The sequence below is a fragment of the Bubalus kerabau genome, chromosome 9 (genome assembly GCF_029407905.1).
Source record: "Bubalus kerabau isolate K-KA32 ecotype Philippines breed swamp buffalo chromosome 9, PCC_UOA_SB_1v2, whole genome shotgun sequence".
NCBI lineage: Eukaryota > Metazoa > Chordata > Mammalia > Artiodactyla > Bovidae > Bubalus > Bubalus kerabau.
In genome coordinates, this window is record NC_073632.1 from 51263679 (window position 1) to 51279297 (window position 15619).

The 15619-nt window shown below is 43.4% G+C and overlaps 2 protein-coding genes across 7 annotated transcripts in view; one reads left to right on the forward strand and one right to left on the reverse strand.

The window, feature by feature from the left end:
* Positions 1-2517, forward strand: part of RTN4IP1 (reticulon 4 interacting protein 1) — a 134763-nt gene extending 132246 nt beyond the window's left edge. For all 6 annotated transcript variants that reach the window (XR_008698188.1, XM_055535306.1, XM_055535304.1 and 3 more), the window contains one exon: positions 2390-2517. Coding sequence is in view for 5 of the 6 variants with exons in the window: in XM_055535306.1 (XP_055391281.1) it covers positions 2390-2497 (108 nt within the window). In the remaining variant the exon portion in view is untranslated. The remainder of the gene's footprint in view (positions 1-2389) is intronic.
* A 1844-nt stretch (positions 2518-4361) lies between these two features.
* CRYBG1 (crystallin beta-gamma domain containing 1) overlaps positions 4362-15619 on the reverse strand; it is a 248824-nt gene continuing 237566 nt past the window's right edge. Inside the window, exons 18-22 of the mRNA XM_055535300.1 lie at positions 14448-14587; positions 13028-13151; positions 12450-12608; positions 9049-9211; positions 4362-5340 (exon numbers count right to left, since the gene is read on the reverse strand). Coding sequence (XP_055391275.1) covers positions 5252-5340; positions 9049-9211; positions 12450-12608; positions 13028-13151; positions 14448-14587 — 675 coding nt within the window. The 3' untranslated portion in view covers positions 4362-5251. The remainder of the gene's footprint in view (positions 5341-9048; positions 9212-12449; positions 12609-13027; positions 13152-14447; positions 14588-15619) is intronic.

The following is a 15619-nucleotide window of genomic DNA, read 5'->3' on the forward strand; positions in this document are numbered from 1 at the left end:
ACAATGGGCCTGACCAGCCAGATTAAAGCGTGCCGTCGCCGCCAGCTGCGTGGGTCATCAGTTCAGACTCTGCGTCTCTGGCCAGGTTCTAAAGTGGGTGGAGCCTGCCAGGCAGCCCCTCATTCTGGAGTGGCTTCCCATAACGCTGCTGTGGTTGCTCCGTGATTAGTCAGTCCCTGTTGCCTCCTTTCTTGATTTCTCTCTCAGGTGCCTGCTTTGTGTGCTGCTCTGCGTCAGCGCCTGGCACTTAGAAGATGCTCAGCCTCTGTGGAGTGGGTGGATGTGCCCCCGATTGACACAAGTCAGGAACCCTAAACATAAGGCAAAAGGTTGTAGTGATTCCCACTCTGATGTGCAGAAAACTCTTCTCCCCTAGAGATTCTGATGGAGTTGGTCTAACAGGAGACCAAGAACTCTGCATTTTAAGCATGCATTCAGGTGATTCCTTTTCAGGTAATCAGCATCCAGAAAGCAGTGTCCCAGCGGCTGGGTTCAGAAGGTTCCGGGTGGGGCATGCTGGAACAGCTTGGATGCTTTCCACTCTTCTACCAGACAAGCAAGTAGGTTTCCTCCAACAGGCTGGCTCAAATCTGTTCTGTTCATAGCAGCAGCTGTGTTGAGATCATGCTCAGCTTGCTGGGGAGGGCCGCAGTTATAAGCCAGTGGTGCCCTCCATAGGTGCAGTGGGAATGGTGGCCTAGGGACCACGCTTGGGCTATCTCAGTGACCTGGACACAGCGTGGATCCTGAGCTGGCATGGCCAATTAACATGGTCCATTAACATTAACATGGCTAACAGGCCAGTCAAGATGCAGGCTGTGATGAATCCATATAATCCTTGGTTACCTTTCTGTCCCCTTAAGATTTTAGGAGTAGATATAGAAAGCAGCTGATGATGTACAGAAGGTTTAGTGTATAGTGGGGAGAGCAGACACTCTGGTGCCAGCTCAAAGCCTGTCTTACCACTCAACAGTTATGTGATGTTGGTGATTTAACTGTGCCTTAACGTATCCATCTGTAAAAAGGGAATAATAACAGTACCTACCTCATAAGGTGTCTGTCGGGATTAAATGAGGTAAAGAACATAGAGCACTTAGAGTGCCTGGCACATGGTGAGGACAGCCCATGCTGGCGCTGTTGTTACGAGCTTATCGTGGTTCATAAGTACAGAAAAATTGTCAGCGTTTTGGAGAAGGGAACTTTGGGGGTCTGAGATGCTGTCTGGTGGTGGGGCTGTGAAATTCACACAAGAGGAAAGCCCCTCTGAATACCACAAGAGCATATACTTCTTTCTCTTGTAAAAGGGTCACAAGATGTAAGCTCATGCCTTCTGACAACTGATGCCTGCCTGTGGAGCAGTGGGAGATAGTTCACTGAGATGCCAAGTGGATGGTTACTGATTTTTGCTTGAAGTTTTAAAAAGGATGAGTTCAGTCAGATGTGTGTGTGGGGAGAGCGAGCACTAACTGGTCCCAGTTTTCAAAGGCAATTGCTGGCAGCGCTAACGATGCACCGCACAGAGCCAGCAGCATTCGAGCCTCTATGACCTGGTGTTCCCGTAAATTCTAACCAGCCCTGCAGTTCAGCAAAGCCCCCGGGGGAGCTTCAGCCACAGGTGGGCCCCCAAAGACACTCGCTTCCCAGTTATCCTACTAGTTTTCACCTAAGTGACATTTATTAAGCTCCTGCTGTGTGCCTGACCTTGTGCTGGGTATTGTAGGGGATACAGAAGAGGTGGCCTGTTCCACGATGCACTCAGCTTTGCTCAAGTAGATATGCCGAATAGTTAACAAATTTTATGAAATCTGTCCCTATCCTGTGCATACCTGCACAGCAGGAACCTTCGGATGCCTTCTTGGATGTCTGCCACACAGGACAGCGTGGCTGAGATGTGCATTCAGCTGTAGCAGGCAGTCTGAAGAGGCCACACCGGTCCTCTGGACACACTGCAGACCATGGGTCAGGCTGGCTTGGGTGAGACCTAGGCTGGACACGCGGTAGATGTCACAGAGGAGAGGCGCACGCAGCCCACACTCAGACAAGTAGCGCGTTTTGGTAGAGTCGGGGTCTGCAGAGGGCTGAGGTCAGGATGGTGGTGGCTACCCGGTGCCGGCTTTGGGCGCTGTGGAGCACTCTGCTCACAGTGTGGAGCAGGAGTAAGGCGGATGGTCGGGTGGGCTGCATTATAGGAGATAGAGAGGCGGGAGGCGCAGCAGTGCAGCTGTGGCCCGGCCCACCGTGAGCTCCTGACTGGGGGCGCCACACAGACCCGAGAGCGCACGGCCTGGCTGACGACGCCAAGAGACGCAGTACCTACGTAAACTAGGTTATCTATGGTGAGTGATGTAGGTTTTCTTACCCACCGGTCAACCTTTCTTGTGTTTTACAGATTCAGCCAGTTATTGAAAAAACCTTTCCATTTTCTAAAGTTCCAGAAGCCTTCCTGAAGGTAGAAAGGGGACATGCACGAGGAAAGACCGTCATTAATGTTGTTTAAATAAATATTCAGTTTGGTGATTGTTGGCTCTCTTACTCGGTGAGTGCCTGCAGGCCCCAGCTTTTTTCTAGCCATCCCTTTGCAGATGAGATTGCAAGTTCCATGATATAAATGTAAAAAACACACTCCTTCTTGCCAGTAATTTTCCATCTTCTGAGCCAGGCACAGAGATTTTATAGCCACACTCCCACCCTCGGCCATCACCTTGCCCTGCCCAGGGCTTTCTCCCATCACCTGCCACGCCTGCCCATCTGCCAAGCTCTCTCTGTGCCAAGCACGAGGGACACGCACGTAAGTAAAGACCCGATATGAAAGTATCCGCACTTGAGCTTGTCTGTAAAGTCAGTGAAAATTGTCTATTGTTTTTTTTCACAGCACATTTGCAAATTGTTGCGGCACTTTCTGTTCTAGTAGCTCAAACTGTTGCGCCATCTTAATGTTTGTGAGAGAGTTAAAACTTCCAGCGTGTGGAGGAGTGGCAGCCTGAAGAGCTGACTAAGCTTCTAGACTCATCAGTGAGCACGTTTCAGAGTGGCCAGGGTTTCCTTCATTTTTTATTCCTCTGCTCTAGAGCGGTCCTCACAGCCCTCAGAGTTCTGAATCTCTTAGGGGCCTATAGAAGAATCTAGCCGGTGATTTGGTTCATTCCTCTCAGAGAATGAAAGGAGGTGTTCGAGTTTCTAACTTCTTAAAACCCTTACTTTTGTACATAAGCGAGCTAGTCTTCTCTCAGCAATGGAAACATGCTTCTCTGGGAACTCTTCGGTGGAAATGCAAACCCTTCCACTGGGGCCCAGAGTTCTGCACTTTGACCTGCCCAGTAAGCCCGTTGCAGCTGTTGAGCCGCTAGTCTGTGCCCCCCTTCACTGGTGTAAAGTGACCGTTTCCTGCTTTGCTGTGCCTCCTCATCACTGGGCCTCCACCGCTAGTAGTCAGCTTCTGACAGAGACTTGGGTGAGCGGCTTTCTCCTCGGTTTCTTCCTGCTAGACACTCATTTGTAGTGTGTCGGATGAGGGCTCTTCTCTAGAATTACTGTTCCCACCAGTACAAATTTACCTCAGAAGAAAGAGGTTCTTCCAGCTGTAAATAAGCCACTTTTGACTTCTCTGAACAAACGTCAGCCCTGTTGCCTTGAGGGCTCCCAGGTGGTAGTGAGGGGGCATCTCCACTCAGAAGAGTGGCGGGTGCCCTTTTCCCACTGACTCTGAAGTGAGGGCAGTCAGAAATCTCTCTGCCCTTAATCCAGCAGCTGTGAAGCCTTCCATGTCGTGATCAGACATTTATTTCTGATGTGCCCCTGACCCTCTTGGAAGTGTTTGGAGGGCTCCTGAATGGATCCTCTCAGATTTTATCAAGTTTATTTGAGAGAGAAAGTCAACACACACTAGACGGTCTTATCCCACCGTACTATAGTTAGTGAGATGTGTGAAGGCCTAAGGCCAGCGCTGCACCTGGGAACAGGACAGACGTGGTGGCTGCTGTTGGACACGTGGGCACAGACTCAAAGACTGCAGGGTAAACTGCTGATGACCGTCATTGCCCAGTGCAGACTCCAGAGGATCAACGTTTTATAACTGGAAACAAGATATGCAACAGAACACGAGTATTCAGTGACGAGGACAGCTTGGCCAGTGAGCGGCTCCGCATTTTCAGTCTTCACTGAAATGCTCGCTGCATTTTAGGGTTCTCAGTCCCAGGATGCAGGCAACAGGGATTGCTTACAGCCTCCTTCCCTTCCCTTCTTTCTGGAGAGAATCGCTGGTCATCCTCTACACCTTCCACACCTCAAGTGTCTCCTTCCTGAAGTAAGTGACGCGAGGCTGCCCCCAGTGGTCAGCGCAGCTGTGGGGCCTCCCAGGGAAGGCAGCCCCATGCAGGCCTCACGCCAGTGCAGCTGCTTAGGAGGGGGAAACTGGCTAAAAGATCTGAGTTGGGCAAAGGCCTGCTTAACACTGCAGAACTAGCTGTAGGCGAGTGAGGATGGGCTAAGAGATGAGGTCATGATCATACTGTTTCAGTGGATGCACAGGAAAAGGATCAACGCTCACATGTGACAGTCTAGAGCGGCCCACAGGTGAGTGGGGATAATGCAGATCCTGCTAATAAACGTTAGTGGACATGGACATGATATCTTTGTAAATTTGCTAATTTTTAATATTAACAGAAACATACTTGGTTTATACTTAATTCCTTAAAATATGTCTGAACAGCTAAGGCTTTCCCACTTTACAGCGTAATTATGAGTCCAGAAAACAGAAGGTCAGGGACCAAAATTGCAGGCCTAATAAAATGATTTCTTCTCAGATGCTGAAGCGTCTCCTACCTTACAAACTTGAGCTTCTGTCCTTCCCTTTAAAGTGTATAGGACTTGTAGGCCTGCAAGGTCGGTAAGTTTGTTCCTGTTCTCTATCTTTGGAAATAATTTAAAACATACATCATCTCTTAAGGTCTTAGTATAACTTTTTCCAAAAAGCACCCTAAAGCTGCTAAGGAGGCAACCTGTTTAGGCAGCTCCTGAAAGGAAAGGGAACAAACAAGAGGACAGATGATTGTTTTAAAATGATCACAGTCTTTTGATGAAAGGTTGTCCTGGTCACAGGAATGTGATTCAAGAGAGACTTTAGAGTTGTTGAAGGAGCAGGTTTACTCTCTTCTTCGCGCTTCCAGCAGCAAGCCTTTTTTCCTTTTTCTGTTTAAGTAAGGTAGCTCTGGAAGGCCTCCAGAAATATTCTTCCTGTGTTCTTTATTCAGGTTTACAGGACCATGGCTTCCCACACTTGTGTTAACTTCTCTTTGCTGACAGTGTTGAGGATAAGGTGATTTTGATCATATTGTGTACCTCCTGAAAGAAAGAAAAGGAAAATGATAAAGGGAAGTGTGCCCATGTGAAGGAGCTGTAGCAAGACAGTTTATCACAACACCAGGGTAGCAAGAGTAAACAAGGTGTAAAATACATGCCTTGAGGAAGGCACACAGGAAGGAAAGCCCAGAACTGCCTCCGAGGACTAAGAGGCTCCACCCACAGGGGGTGATGTGTCAAAGCCCCATCAGAGGACATCAGCAGCTCCATACTGATGTCCTACCTCCCCAGGCTCCTTTTCCTACTCAAGTCTTAAAAGCTAATTCATGGTCACTCTTAAGATCTGTGAAACTGGGGGGAACAGGAAAGAAGCTAGAGATGGGAAAGGAGCAAAGATGGTGACAAATATTCAGTGGCGGGATCGTGGATTTGAGATGGCAGTGGAAGAAAGCAGGCAGGCTCAGCTTGGAGTGGTCATCGGGACAAACTTTGCATCAACAATGAACAGTGGTGGTATTAGGTCAAAGGGGAGGTTGGAGTGACATCCCGAAGTATAGTAGGCAGAGCAGCATTCCCACTTCTGGGAACCCACAGGCTGTGGTGCATAAAAACTCACAGCATTTAATATGCTGAGTTCCACTGAACTGTAAATCCAATACAGTTTCCATACGCTCCCTTTCACCTACCAGATATTTCAGATTCTTTAGTGTTAAAAATAGCCTCATGGCCTCTACTTTCAATGGTGAAGTATCATGGACAAAAGCAAGGGTCATGTGTTGTTGTTTTTTTTTTCCCTAGTGTGGCGTAAACATCCTTTCAGGTACTTTTCAGCACAAGCCTCTGTACCAATTGTTATAGCACCTAGGACTCTGTCAGAATTAAAATTTGCTCATCTCAATGCAGGGTAAGTGTGACTGGTATTGAAATCATACTGCAGCCTTAAGCCAAGGGGAATCAAATATTCTTATTGTCTTTTAAAACCTCCAAAAGGTCTGAAAAGTTACATAATAGTTTTTTTTAAACTTTATAATATTGTATTGGTTTTGCCAAATATCAAAATGAATAATAGGTTTTGATAGGGAAGAAAATCATCTCTTGTGCCCCTCTTGGAAGAAACGGATTTATCATCATGATAACTGAGCACCTCTGCACAGCTAGATACAGGACACAATACAAAGCAAGGTGCCCTGGGCTTTTTATGCTTAAGTTTGCAGTGGGATAAAAAGTTACCACCACCACAAATCCTACCGTCTCCACTGGGGCACACACACTGTACTCCATTGAGATGTCAGGAAGTATTATCTTAAGGTCACAATGCACTTTTTCATTCTTCAAGATTATAGTATCTTAAACATACTTTTTGTGTATATCATAATTCTAGAGTTAGGACAACTAGAAAGTTCTTGAAAAATAATTGGATTCATTCTGCCGAATCAAATCCCAAACTTGGATCTTGTTAAAGTTAGCATGAATCAGCTTATACTGTTGTCATGTCTTTGGTCTGAAATAATATATAGATGTCTATCAAAATATCAGGAGATGGGTTAAAAGGAATAAATCTTGTAATATTAGTAGGTAACAAATGGTCAACAACTGTAGCCAAGGAAACTCAGTCTCCTATGAAGTGCCCTGAAGAAAGATGTATTTCTGTCCCGTCCGCACAGGATGTGGGTTTGTGGCCCTGCTCTGTGTTGTCCACAAGATGGCATTATTCTCCCACATTCAGAGACATTTAAACCCAGTTGACCAAGATAGCAAGGGACTACTGCAGCTACCTTGCTTGACACGCAGAGAGGTCACAAATAGACCAGAACAGTATCCTTACTCCAAAGGCAGTGGACTAATTTGTGTTGCACTTTAGGAAGTGACCTTGGAGCTTTAAAGCAAAGCCCCTAAGGAGAAAGTTCCTGAAGCCCCACAGTCCTTTTCAGAGTCAAGACTAGAAGCCAGGTATCCTTACTCCTGGTCAGTTGCCAGCATAGCAAGTGGGGAAAATCCCATATGCTTGGAGCTTCCAGAGTGTAAGCTCTCTGAAGCCAAGGTACTGTCTTTTCCCACCCCACCACTTTGGTATCCCCAGTCTCTGGCCCAGAGCTGGTCACATTGTGGGTAAGTGGGTACCCAACAAGTACATGTTGAAAGAATAAATGCTCTAAGAGACTTGCTCAGAAAGATCACAGGGACCTTAACCCTGGACACAGGAAGTGGATCACACTGTAAGACACTAGTCCATATTTTCCTCCACATCTGTGTTTCCAATTTAGTCACATTTCTTTGGTTTCTCTGGAGCTGTTAAAACTATCTTGTATAGACTGAGGAGCTCCAGTTTAACAAGTTGATCCAAATAGGAATTAAGATAATGACTCAACAGTTTGAACCTCAGGCTGATCATCTATAAAATGGGTATCTTACTTGTGTACATATTGACAAGTCTGTTGTGCCAACCTACAATGCATTCGTCTCCTGCTTGCATTTTATACAAGGTATGATGCTGGGCCCCATCCAGCCTGCAGCCAGACGTTGCTTAGTTTTGCTCCGTAAGTGTAGTGCCCTGCCTCCGTCTCAGTGAACTTGGTTTGCCTCTGAGCACCTTTTGCTCCTCTGAGTCTCTGTGACCTCAGACCCCATTGTGAGGTGGCTTGACCGCTCTCCCCACCTGCAGATCCGAATCAGTGGCCACCAAAGCCCCTGATGGAAATGTTCAGGCTTATTCTCCATTTTCCACAAGTTAGTTTAAAACTCAGTTACAAGCTATTTCTTTAATCCTATATCTTAATTTTTAATGACAGCTTTGGTCTAGATCCCTGACTCAAGTAAAACGGAGCCAACTTTCTAGCCATAATTTAAAACTGTGTGTGTTATATTATATAGTTCCACTAAATTTACAAACATCACCACACTGGTTTTCTGATATGGAATAGAAAGTCTCCATTAATAATTTAAAGCAAAATTACCCCATATGACACAAAATGCACTGTCTTCATTTGCTTGTCAACAGCAACAAGAGTTTACTAAATTCCCATGTCTACATTTGGCAACTTTTTTTTATTTTTAAATTATCATCAGTAGTCCTCCCAGACAGGCAGCATGGGCATTACCTGCAACCCTGTCAGACATGCAGGGTTCTACCCCAGACCACCTGAATCAGGACCTCTGAGGGCAGGGGACTAGCCATCTGTGTTTTAACAGCCCTCCAGGAGATTCTGATGCAGATAAAGTTGGGAAACCACTTGCCTAAATAAACGTATTTGGTCTTCTCCAGGCACCATCAATCAGTTCACTCCAGAGTAACTTCACTGAGCAAATGTTCAGTTGAAATCTCTTTGGCTGTGTTTGTTGTTTGTTTTAATTCCTTTTCAGTCTTAGATTTTAGGTTACATGCATGTATATGAGTATCATCAGCTATACAGACTGAGCCTTTTAACTTGTGATTTTTAGTCTGTTGTAATAAATGCTTTAAAGTCGGCCCATGTCCAGATTCCACCTCAGCACTGTGGGTGTGGCCAAACTGACTCATCCCTCTGAACTTCAGTTCTGAGGGGCTGTAAAATGGGGAGAGGAGGGATAACACAGGCCTCTCAGCGCTGCTGTGAAGATCACGTGAGATGACGTGTGTACAGCGTTTATTTAGCACTGAGGCTGGCACAGCATAAGGGATCACTTACTATTGATAGTGCTCCCGATGTCAAAAGAGCTTTTTAGTTAACTAAAGAAAGACACAACAAGGCAGATAGGGGAAATAATCCTTACCTTTGATATCTAAAACTAAATTTGGCTTAAGCTTGCTGTAGATCCTGCCGTCAGGCTTCATGCTCCAGAACTGACTGTCAACATTCTGTTCGAGCGCCAGGCCCAGCTTTGAGCCAGAGGTTACGAGGCTCCCCGCGATGGTCAGGCAGCAGTCCTCTGCTATCTGCTCAGCAGAAAGGACAAGGTATCTTACACATGGAGGGACACACATTCAAGTACCCTTGTAAGCAGTCCCCTGGGTAAGCTGATTTTTAAAGTTACCTTCGTTCCCAGCTTCATTTACACATGAGTATTTCAGCTTTTAGCCATGGTAACTGGGATCAAACAAATATTGATGCCCTTCGTTTCGGATGACGTCAGTAATGGAAAGTTCTCAGTTTTTGTCCTTTGTAAGAGGAGACTTAAGCCCTTTATGAGGTCCTCTGGTTTATTAGTAAGGGAAGCCTCAGAACACTAAAAGTGCCCATCATTTATTTCTCCCCCCAAGAAAGGACTATGAGCTGCATCTGGGTCTGTAGCTAAATCCTCTCTGACGGATCTACCCCGCTCAGCCTGAGGCTTCCAGCATATGACTGTATCTCTAATTTTGAAGGCTGTTGTAGCACTGAAGTTGCTAAAAGGGCATTTTATCATTTTAAAACTTGGAATGCATTTATTCTCTTGTGTTCCTTCATGAGAAATGTCTAAAATTTTCTTCAAAAGGCACGCTATCCAACTATAAAGAGTGTGTTCTAATGCAAAAATCTTATGGATTCTTCTATGAAGTGAATCTACCTTTAACATATAAACAAGGTATGGTAGTCATTTTCATATGACATTCACACAAATTGATGTAGAACATGCTTTTGAAAAGTGTACTACTCCATGTTGAGATAAAAGGATTCTGATAATCTAGTACACTTTACTTTTTCTCACTGACTGAACTACTGGATTCAAAGTTGTTAAATAATATCACTGAAATGTTCAGTAGAAATAACTGCTGGAAGATGCCATTTCCTTGAATTAAGATAATTCACAGACAGAAGTTGGCATTTTCAGTTCAGTCGCTCAGTAATGTCTGACTCTATGACCCCATGGACTGCAGCACGCCAGGCCTCCCTGTCCATCACCAACTCCCGGAGTTCACTCAGACTCATGTCCATCGAGTCAGTGATGCCATCCAGCCGTCTCATCCTCTGTCGTCCCCTTCTCCCGCCTTCAGTCTTTCCAAGAATCACGATCTTTTCAAATGAGTCATTTCTTCACATTAGATGGCCAAAGTATTGGAGTTTCAGCTTCAACATCAGTCCTTCCAATGAATATTTAGGACTGATTTCCTTTAGGCTGGACTGGTTGGATCTCCTTGCAGTCCAAGGGACTCTCAAGAGTCTTCTCCAACACCACAGTTCAAAAGCATCAATTCTTTGGCACTCAGCTTTCTTTATAGTCCAACTCTCACATCCATACATGACTACTGGAAAAACCGTAGCTTTGACTAGATGGACCTTGGTTGGCAAAGTAATGTCTCTGCTTTTTAATATGCTGTCTAGGTTGGTCATAACTTTTCTTCCAAGGAGTAAGCGTCTTTTAATTTCATGGCTGCAGTCACCATCTGCAGTGATTTTGGAGATGCTACTGTTTCCCCATCTATTTGCCATGAAGTGATGGGACCAGATGCCATGATCTTAGTTTTCTGAATGTTGAGCTTTAAGCCAACTTTTTCACTCTCCTTTTTCACTTTCATGGAGGCTCTTTAGTTGTTCTTCTCTTTCTGCCATCAGGGTGGTGTCATCTGCATATCTGAGGTTATTGATATTTCTCCCGGCAAGCTTGATTCCAGCTTGTGCTTCTTCCAGCCCAGCGTTTCTCATGATGTACTCTGTGTATAAGTTAAATAAGCAGGGTGACAATATACAGCCTTGACATACTCCTTTCCCTATTTGGAACCAGTCTGTTGTTCCATGTCCAGTTCTAACTGTTGCTTCCTGACCTGCATACAGATTTCTCAGGAGGCAGGTCAGGTGGTCTGGTATCTTTTTAAGAATTTTCCAGTTTGTTGTGATCCACACAGTCAAAGGCTTTGGCATAGTCAATAAAGCAGAAATAGATGTTTTTCTGGAACTCTCTTGCTTTTTCCATGATCCAGTGGATGTTGGCAATTTGATCTCTGGTTCCTCTTCCTTTTCTAAAACCAGCTTGAACATCAGGAAGTTCATGGTTCACGTATTGGCTGAAGCCTGGCTTGGAGAATTTTGAGCATTACTTTACTAGCGTGTGAGATGAGTGCAGTTACACAGTAGTTTAAGCATTCTTTGGGATTGGAATGAAAACTGACTTTTTCCAGTCCTGTGGCCACTGCTGAGTTTTCCAAATTTGCTGGCGTATTGAGTGCAGCACTTTCACAGTATCATCTTTTAGGATTTGAAATAGCTCAACTGGAATTCCATCACCTCCACTAGCTTTGTTCGTAGTGATGCTTTCTAAGGCCCACCTGACTCCACATTCCAGGATGTCTGGCTCTAGGTGAGTGATCACACCATCGTGATTATCTTGGTCATGAAGATCTTTTTTGTACAGTTCTTCTGTGTGTTCTTGCCACTTCTTCTTCATCTCTTCTGCTTCTGTTAGGTCCATGCCATTTCTGTCCTTTATCGAGCTCATCTTTGCATGAAATGCTCCCTGGCTTTTTCAGTGCCTCTGTATTAGTTGCTTCTGTTTCTTGTGCTCTTCTCTAAATGTCTAAAGGGTATACGTCTGTTTATAGAAAAGATGATTCTCCCTCAAGCACAGCAGACCTAGTTAACAAGCTGTCTTCCTTTCACAAGGCTGTATGCCTCCTGCTGACTCATGGGCACCAGTATAAAAAAAAAAAAAAAATCAGGAGCAAACAGTCAAGCCCATAAAATAAAAGAGTTGAAAAGATTATCTACAATAGAAGCATGAGTTCTCTCATAAATCTTACTGTGCTCAGCGTTTAAACATGCATTATGGTGGGAGCAATAGGAGGGAAATTACAAGGCATGACAATTAGGAACAGAGTGTGTTGTACATGGGGTGGTATCTCTTCACTCTTCACCTAGTCTACGGGGTCCTTCAAGATGCAGACCAAGAGAGATCTGTGTTGATAGTGATGAGGCTTAGAAGTTTATTTCTGTAACAAGAAGGTGAAAGAAAAATAGGAGAGTAACACAGACACTTCCTTTTTCCATTCCATTTCTGTATAAAATCAAGTATAAAGTTGTTTCTTGGATCAGTGTTAGATTTACTTCTTTTTTAGGTTCCTTGACTATTTCTATCAGAGCTAAGATGTATTTTCATGAAAAATGTTCCAACTTATTTCCAAAAGAGCTCTGGAAATTGTGAAGTAGCATCTACTTGAAGAGAGATGCCCTTACAGACCCTGGTCTAACCCCAAAGCTCACCCTGCATTTGATGCATCCTTCTTGATAAATCCAGATCTGGTCATCAGCACCGACATCCTCCATGACCTGTATTCTGAGAAGCTTCAGATCCTCTAGGTTTCCATTGGTTGACATGAATAACCCTGTTGCTTTGTTTCGAAGTCTAAAATAAATTCGTTTCTAGAAGATAAGAACCCAAGCGATGGTCACTGACACATGTTTTAGAAGCACTGAACAGCATCAACAGCAGGGGCAGAATCCAGAATGAGGCTGGGTCAGGAATAACTGCTGTGTCCAAGTTTCAGAGGCTTTAGGATTTTCTCAATGGAGAGAGATTGACAGAATTTCAGAGAGCCTGGGGCTGGGAGCTGCCTATGGACAAGCCAGGGCTTGGGACATACCATGTTTTGATGTTGGATGTAATAACATTTCTGAAGCAGTCATAACCTTTTTAGCACCAGAAACACAGCCCAAATTCAGAAATTCTCACGGGGTGGGGTGGGAGAGAAGCCAATTTCAAACTAATTGGAACTAAAAAGTTATTTACCAAAAAAATTTCAGAGAAAAGTCTATTCGAAACACCCAGAAGAAGAAAATACCTGAACAAAAGGTCGTAGAGAACCTATTTGGTGACAGCCACTGAATTCATACCACTTAGGCACTTCCGCTGGTGACAGTAGGAACTGTCTGCCCCTGTAATTGCCATATTCGTAAGTAACCCATCTGGAAAACAAAAGGAGACGACTTCAGTAAGTGGCAATGGCCATTTGACAGTGAGCTCCAATTATATTTTCAGAATGTTTCGATTTTTAAGCTAAGCTTTGATATAATACTTGAAATACACATTGGATATAAAAAAAAAAAGGAAACTACTTTATTTTCAAAAACAGTTACAGCACCCATTTCTTGACAAATAACAAATTCATGGTACATGAGTATTTATGCCCCAAAGTTCCACTCTTGAAGAGAAGTCGGTAGGTTTTTTTTCCAGTAAGGCAATGAGCTAAAGCTAGTCTTTTAGCAGGACAGCCCAGTACTTCCTGTGAGCTTTAAATGGTTAATACTCGTAAAGTTCATATACAAAGTAAGTGTTCCATAAGGGTTAGATAAAATTAAATAATAAAATTTTGTTTAAAATGAGAATAATCTTCCTCAGTCCAGAAAACTGCTAAGGACCTAAACTGCTCAGGTCTGTTCCACCCAGAAGTACTATGATACCCACACATGAAGTATGGGTTCCAGCACAGACCAGCAGGCAAGCAGTCTTCCTCTTGGGTTGACGTATTATATATCAAGGAAGAATGTTCTCTGCTTTTAATCCCGAAACTCTAAAATGTTATCATCTTAGCCATTTTATCATGAAAACAAAACACTAATTTAAACCTGTTGGGGAAGAAGGTCATGTATAACTCTACCACCCTAATAACCTGAATTTGTTTTTTAAATAGCCATAGTTCATTCCAATGTTTGATGCCTTCAGACTATACCTATTGTTTTGGTGAGTGAACGAAAAACACGTTCTTAAAAACATATTACACTGATAATCTGTATTCATTTTTTATATCTTGATTTCAGAATTATTCAAAGCTGAGAAGAATCTTCTCATGTTGACCTTTAATCATTTAGCATATGGCATCTGTTGGTCACTCCTGGCTGAAGGAAAATCGCAGCCCTTACTCTAAAATTAAATGACTTGGTCTTTCAAAGGGATAAGCAAAATCAGTTCTTTTTTCCTACTTGCTAAAAAAAATACTCAATAGATTTATTACAGTGTTCACCTAGGAACTTTAACATTTCTCAAAGTTCTTACCTTAAGTCAACTGAAAATCTGAATGAAGAGACGATGCCACACACATGACTTTTCCAAATGGGAAAAGTATACTATGAGGGAGCATAAATACTAACCCTTACAGAAAATAAGGGATTATACATCAATTTGGTTAAGGTGATATAGAAAAGAAATATGATCAAACTTAATTTTTAAAGTCTACTGAATAAACAAATAGGTAACTCACTTACATGCCACCAATCACCTGGACAGAGCGTATGTGCGTGTTGAATCCTAAGGATTGGAGGTTAACTATTTCTGTATTAAATTCAATCTTTTTTCCTTTGAAGTCTTCTCTTTCAAAAAGAATAATTGTTGGCTCAGAAAATTCCTATTTAGGAACAAAAATAATGTTTTATTACTCCTCCTTGATGGTAACTTGAGCTCACGTGAAAATCATCTTGTTTCAAAGACAAAGCACAAGATCTGGCCAGGTTTGACGGCTCGTAAGTTCCCTTTCTCAGAAAGTCTGGGTGTTTATGTGCTCTGGAGCTAGAAAAGGAAAAATGGAGGCCAGAAAGTTTCCCCTTGCAGAGAAAGGCAGGTGAATATAAAATTTTTTTCCCCCCAAAAATGGGGAAAACAGCCCAGGCATAAAGAAATGGGGAACACATGTATACCTGTGGCGGATTCATTTTGATATTTGGCAAAACTAATACAATTATGTAAAGTTTAAAAATAAAATTAAAAAAAAAAAAAGAAATAGCTGTATACACCTGGACTGTCAATTCTAATGGAATTTATTTTCTTTTTTTTTTTTTTTTTTTTAATTTTATTTTTTTAACTTTACAATATTGTAATGGTTTTGCCATATATCGAAATGAATCCACCACAGGTATACATGTGTTCCCCATCCTGAACCCTCCTCCCTCCTCCCTCCCCATTCCATCCCTCTGGGTCTTCCCAGTGCACCAGCCCCAAGCATCCAGTATCGTGCATCGAACCTGGACTGGCAACTCGTTTCATATATGGTATTATACATATTTCAATGCCATTCTCCCAAATCATCCCACCCTCTCCCTCTCCCACAGAGTCCAAAAGACTGTTCTATACATCAGTGTCTCTTTTGCTGTCTCGTATACAGGGTTATTGTTACCATCTTTCTAAATGGAATTTATTTTCAACTTGGCTGTTCTCTACTGAGATTAGGAGGAGCTAGAAAGCCAAGGAGATATAAATGGTGAGGGATTGGGGGCTATAGTGATCTCTGGGGTCGAGTGGCAACTTGGCCCGATGAAGGAGCCTTCCACTTACATGCATTTTTAAATGTCTTTTGGTGGTGGTGGTTTTTTAACTGTCAATGAGACAGTGATTCTGTATACTGCCAAACTTTCCTGTAGGAATAATTGTTAGGAAGAGGGAA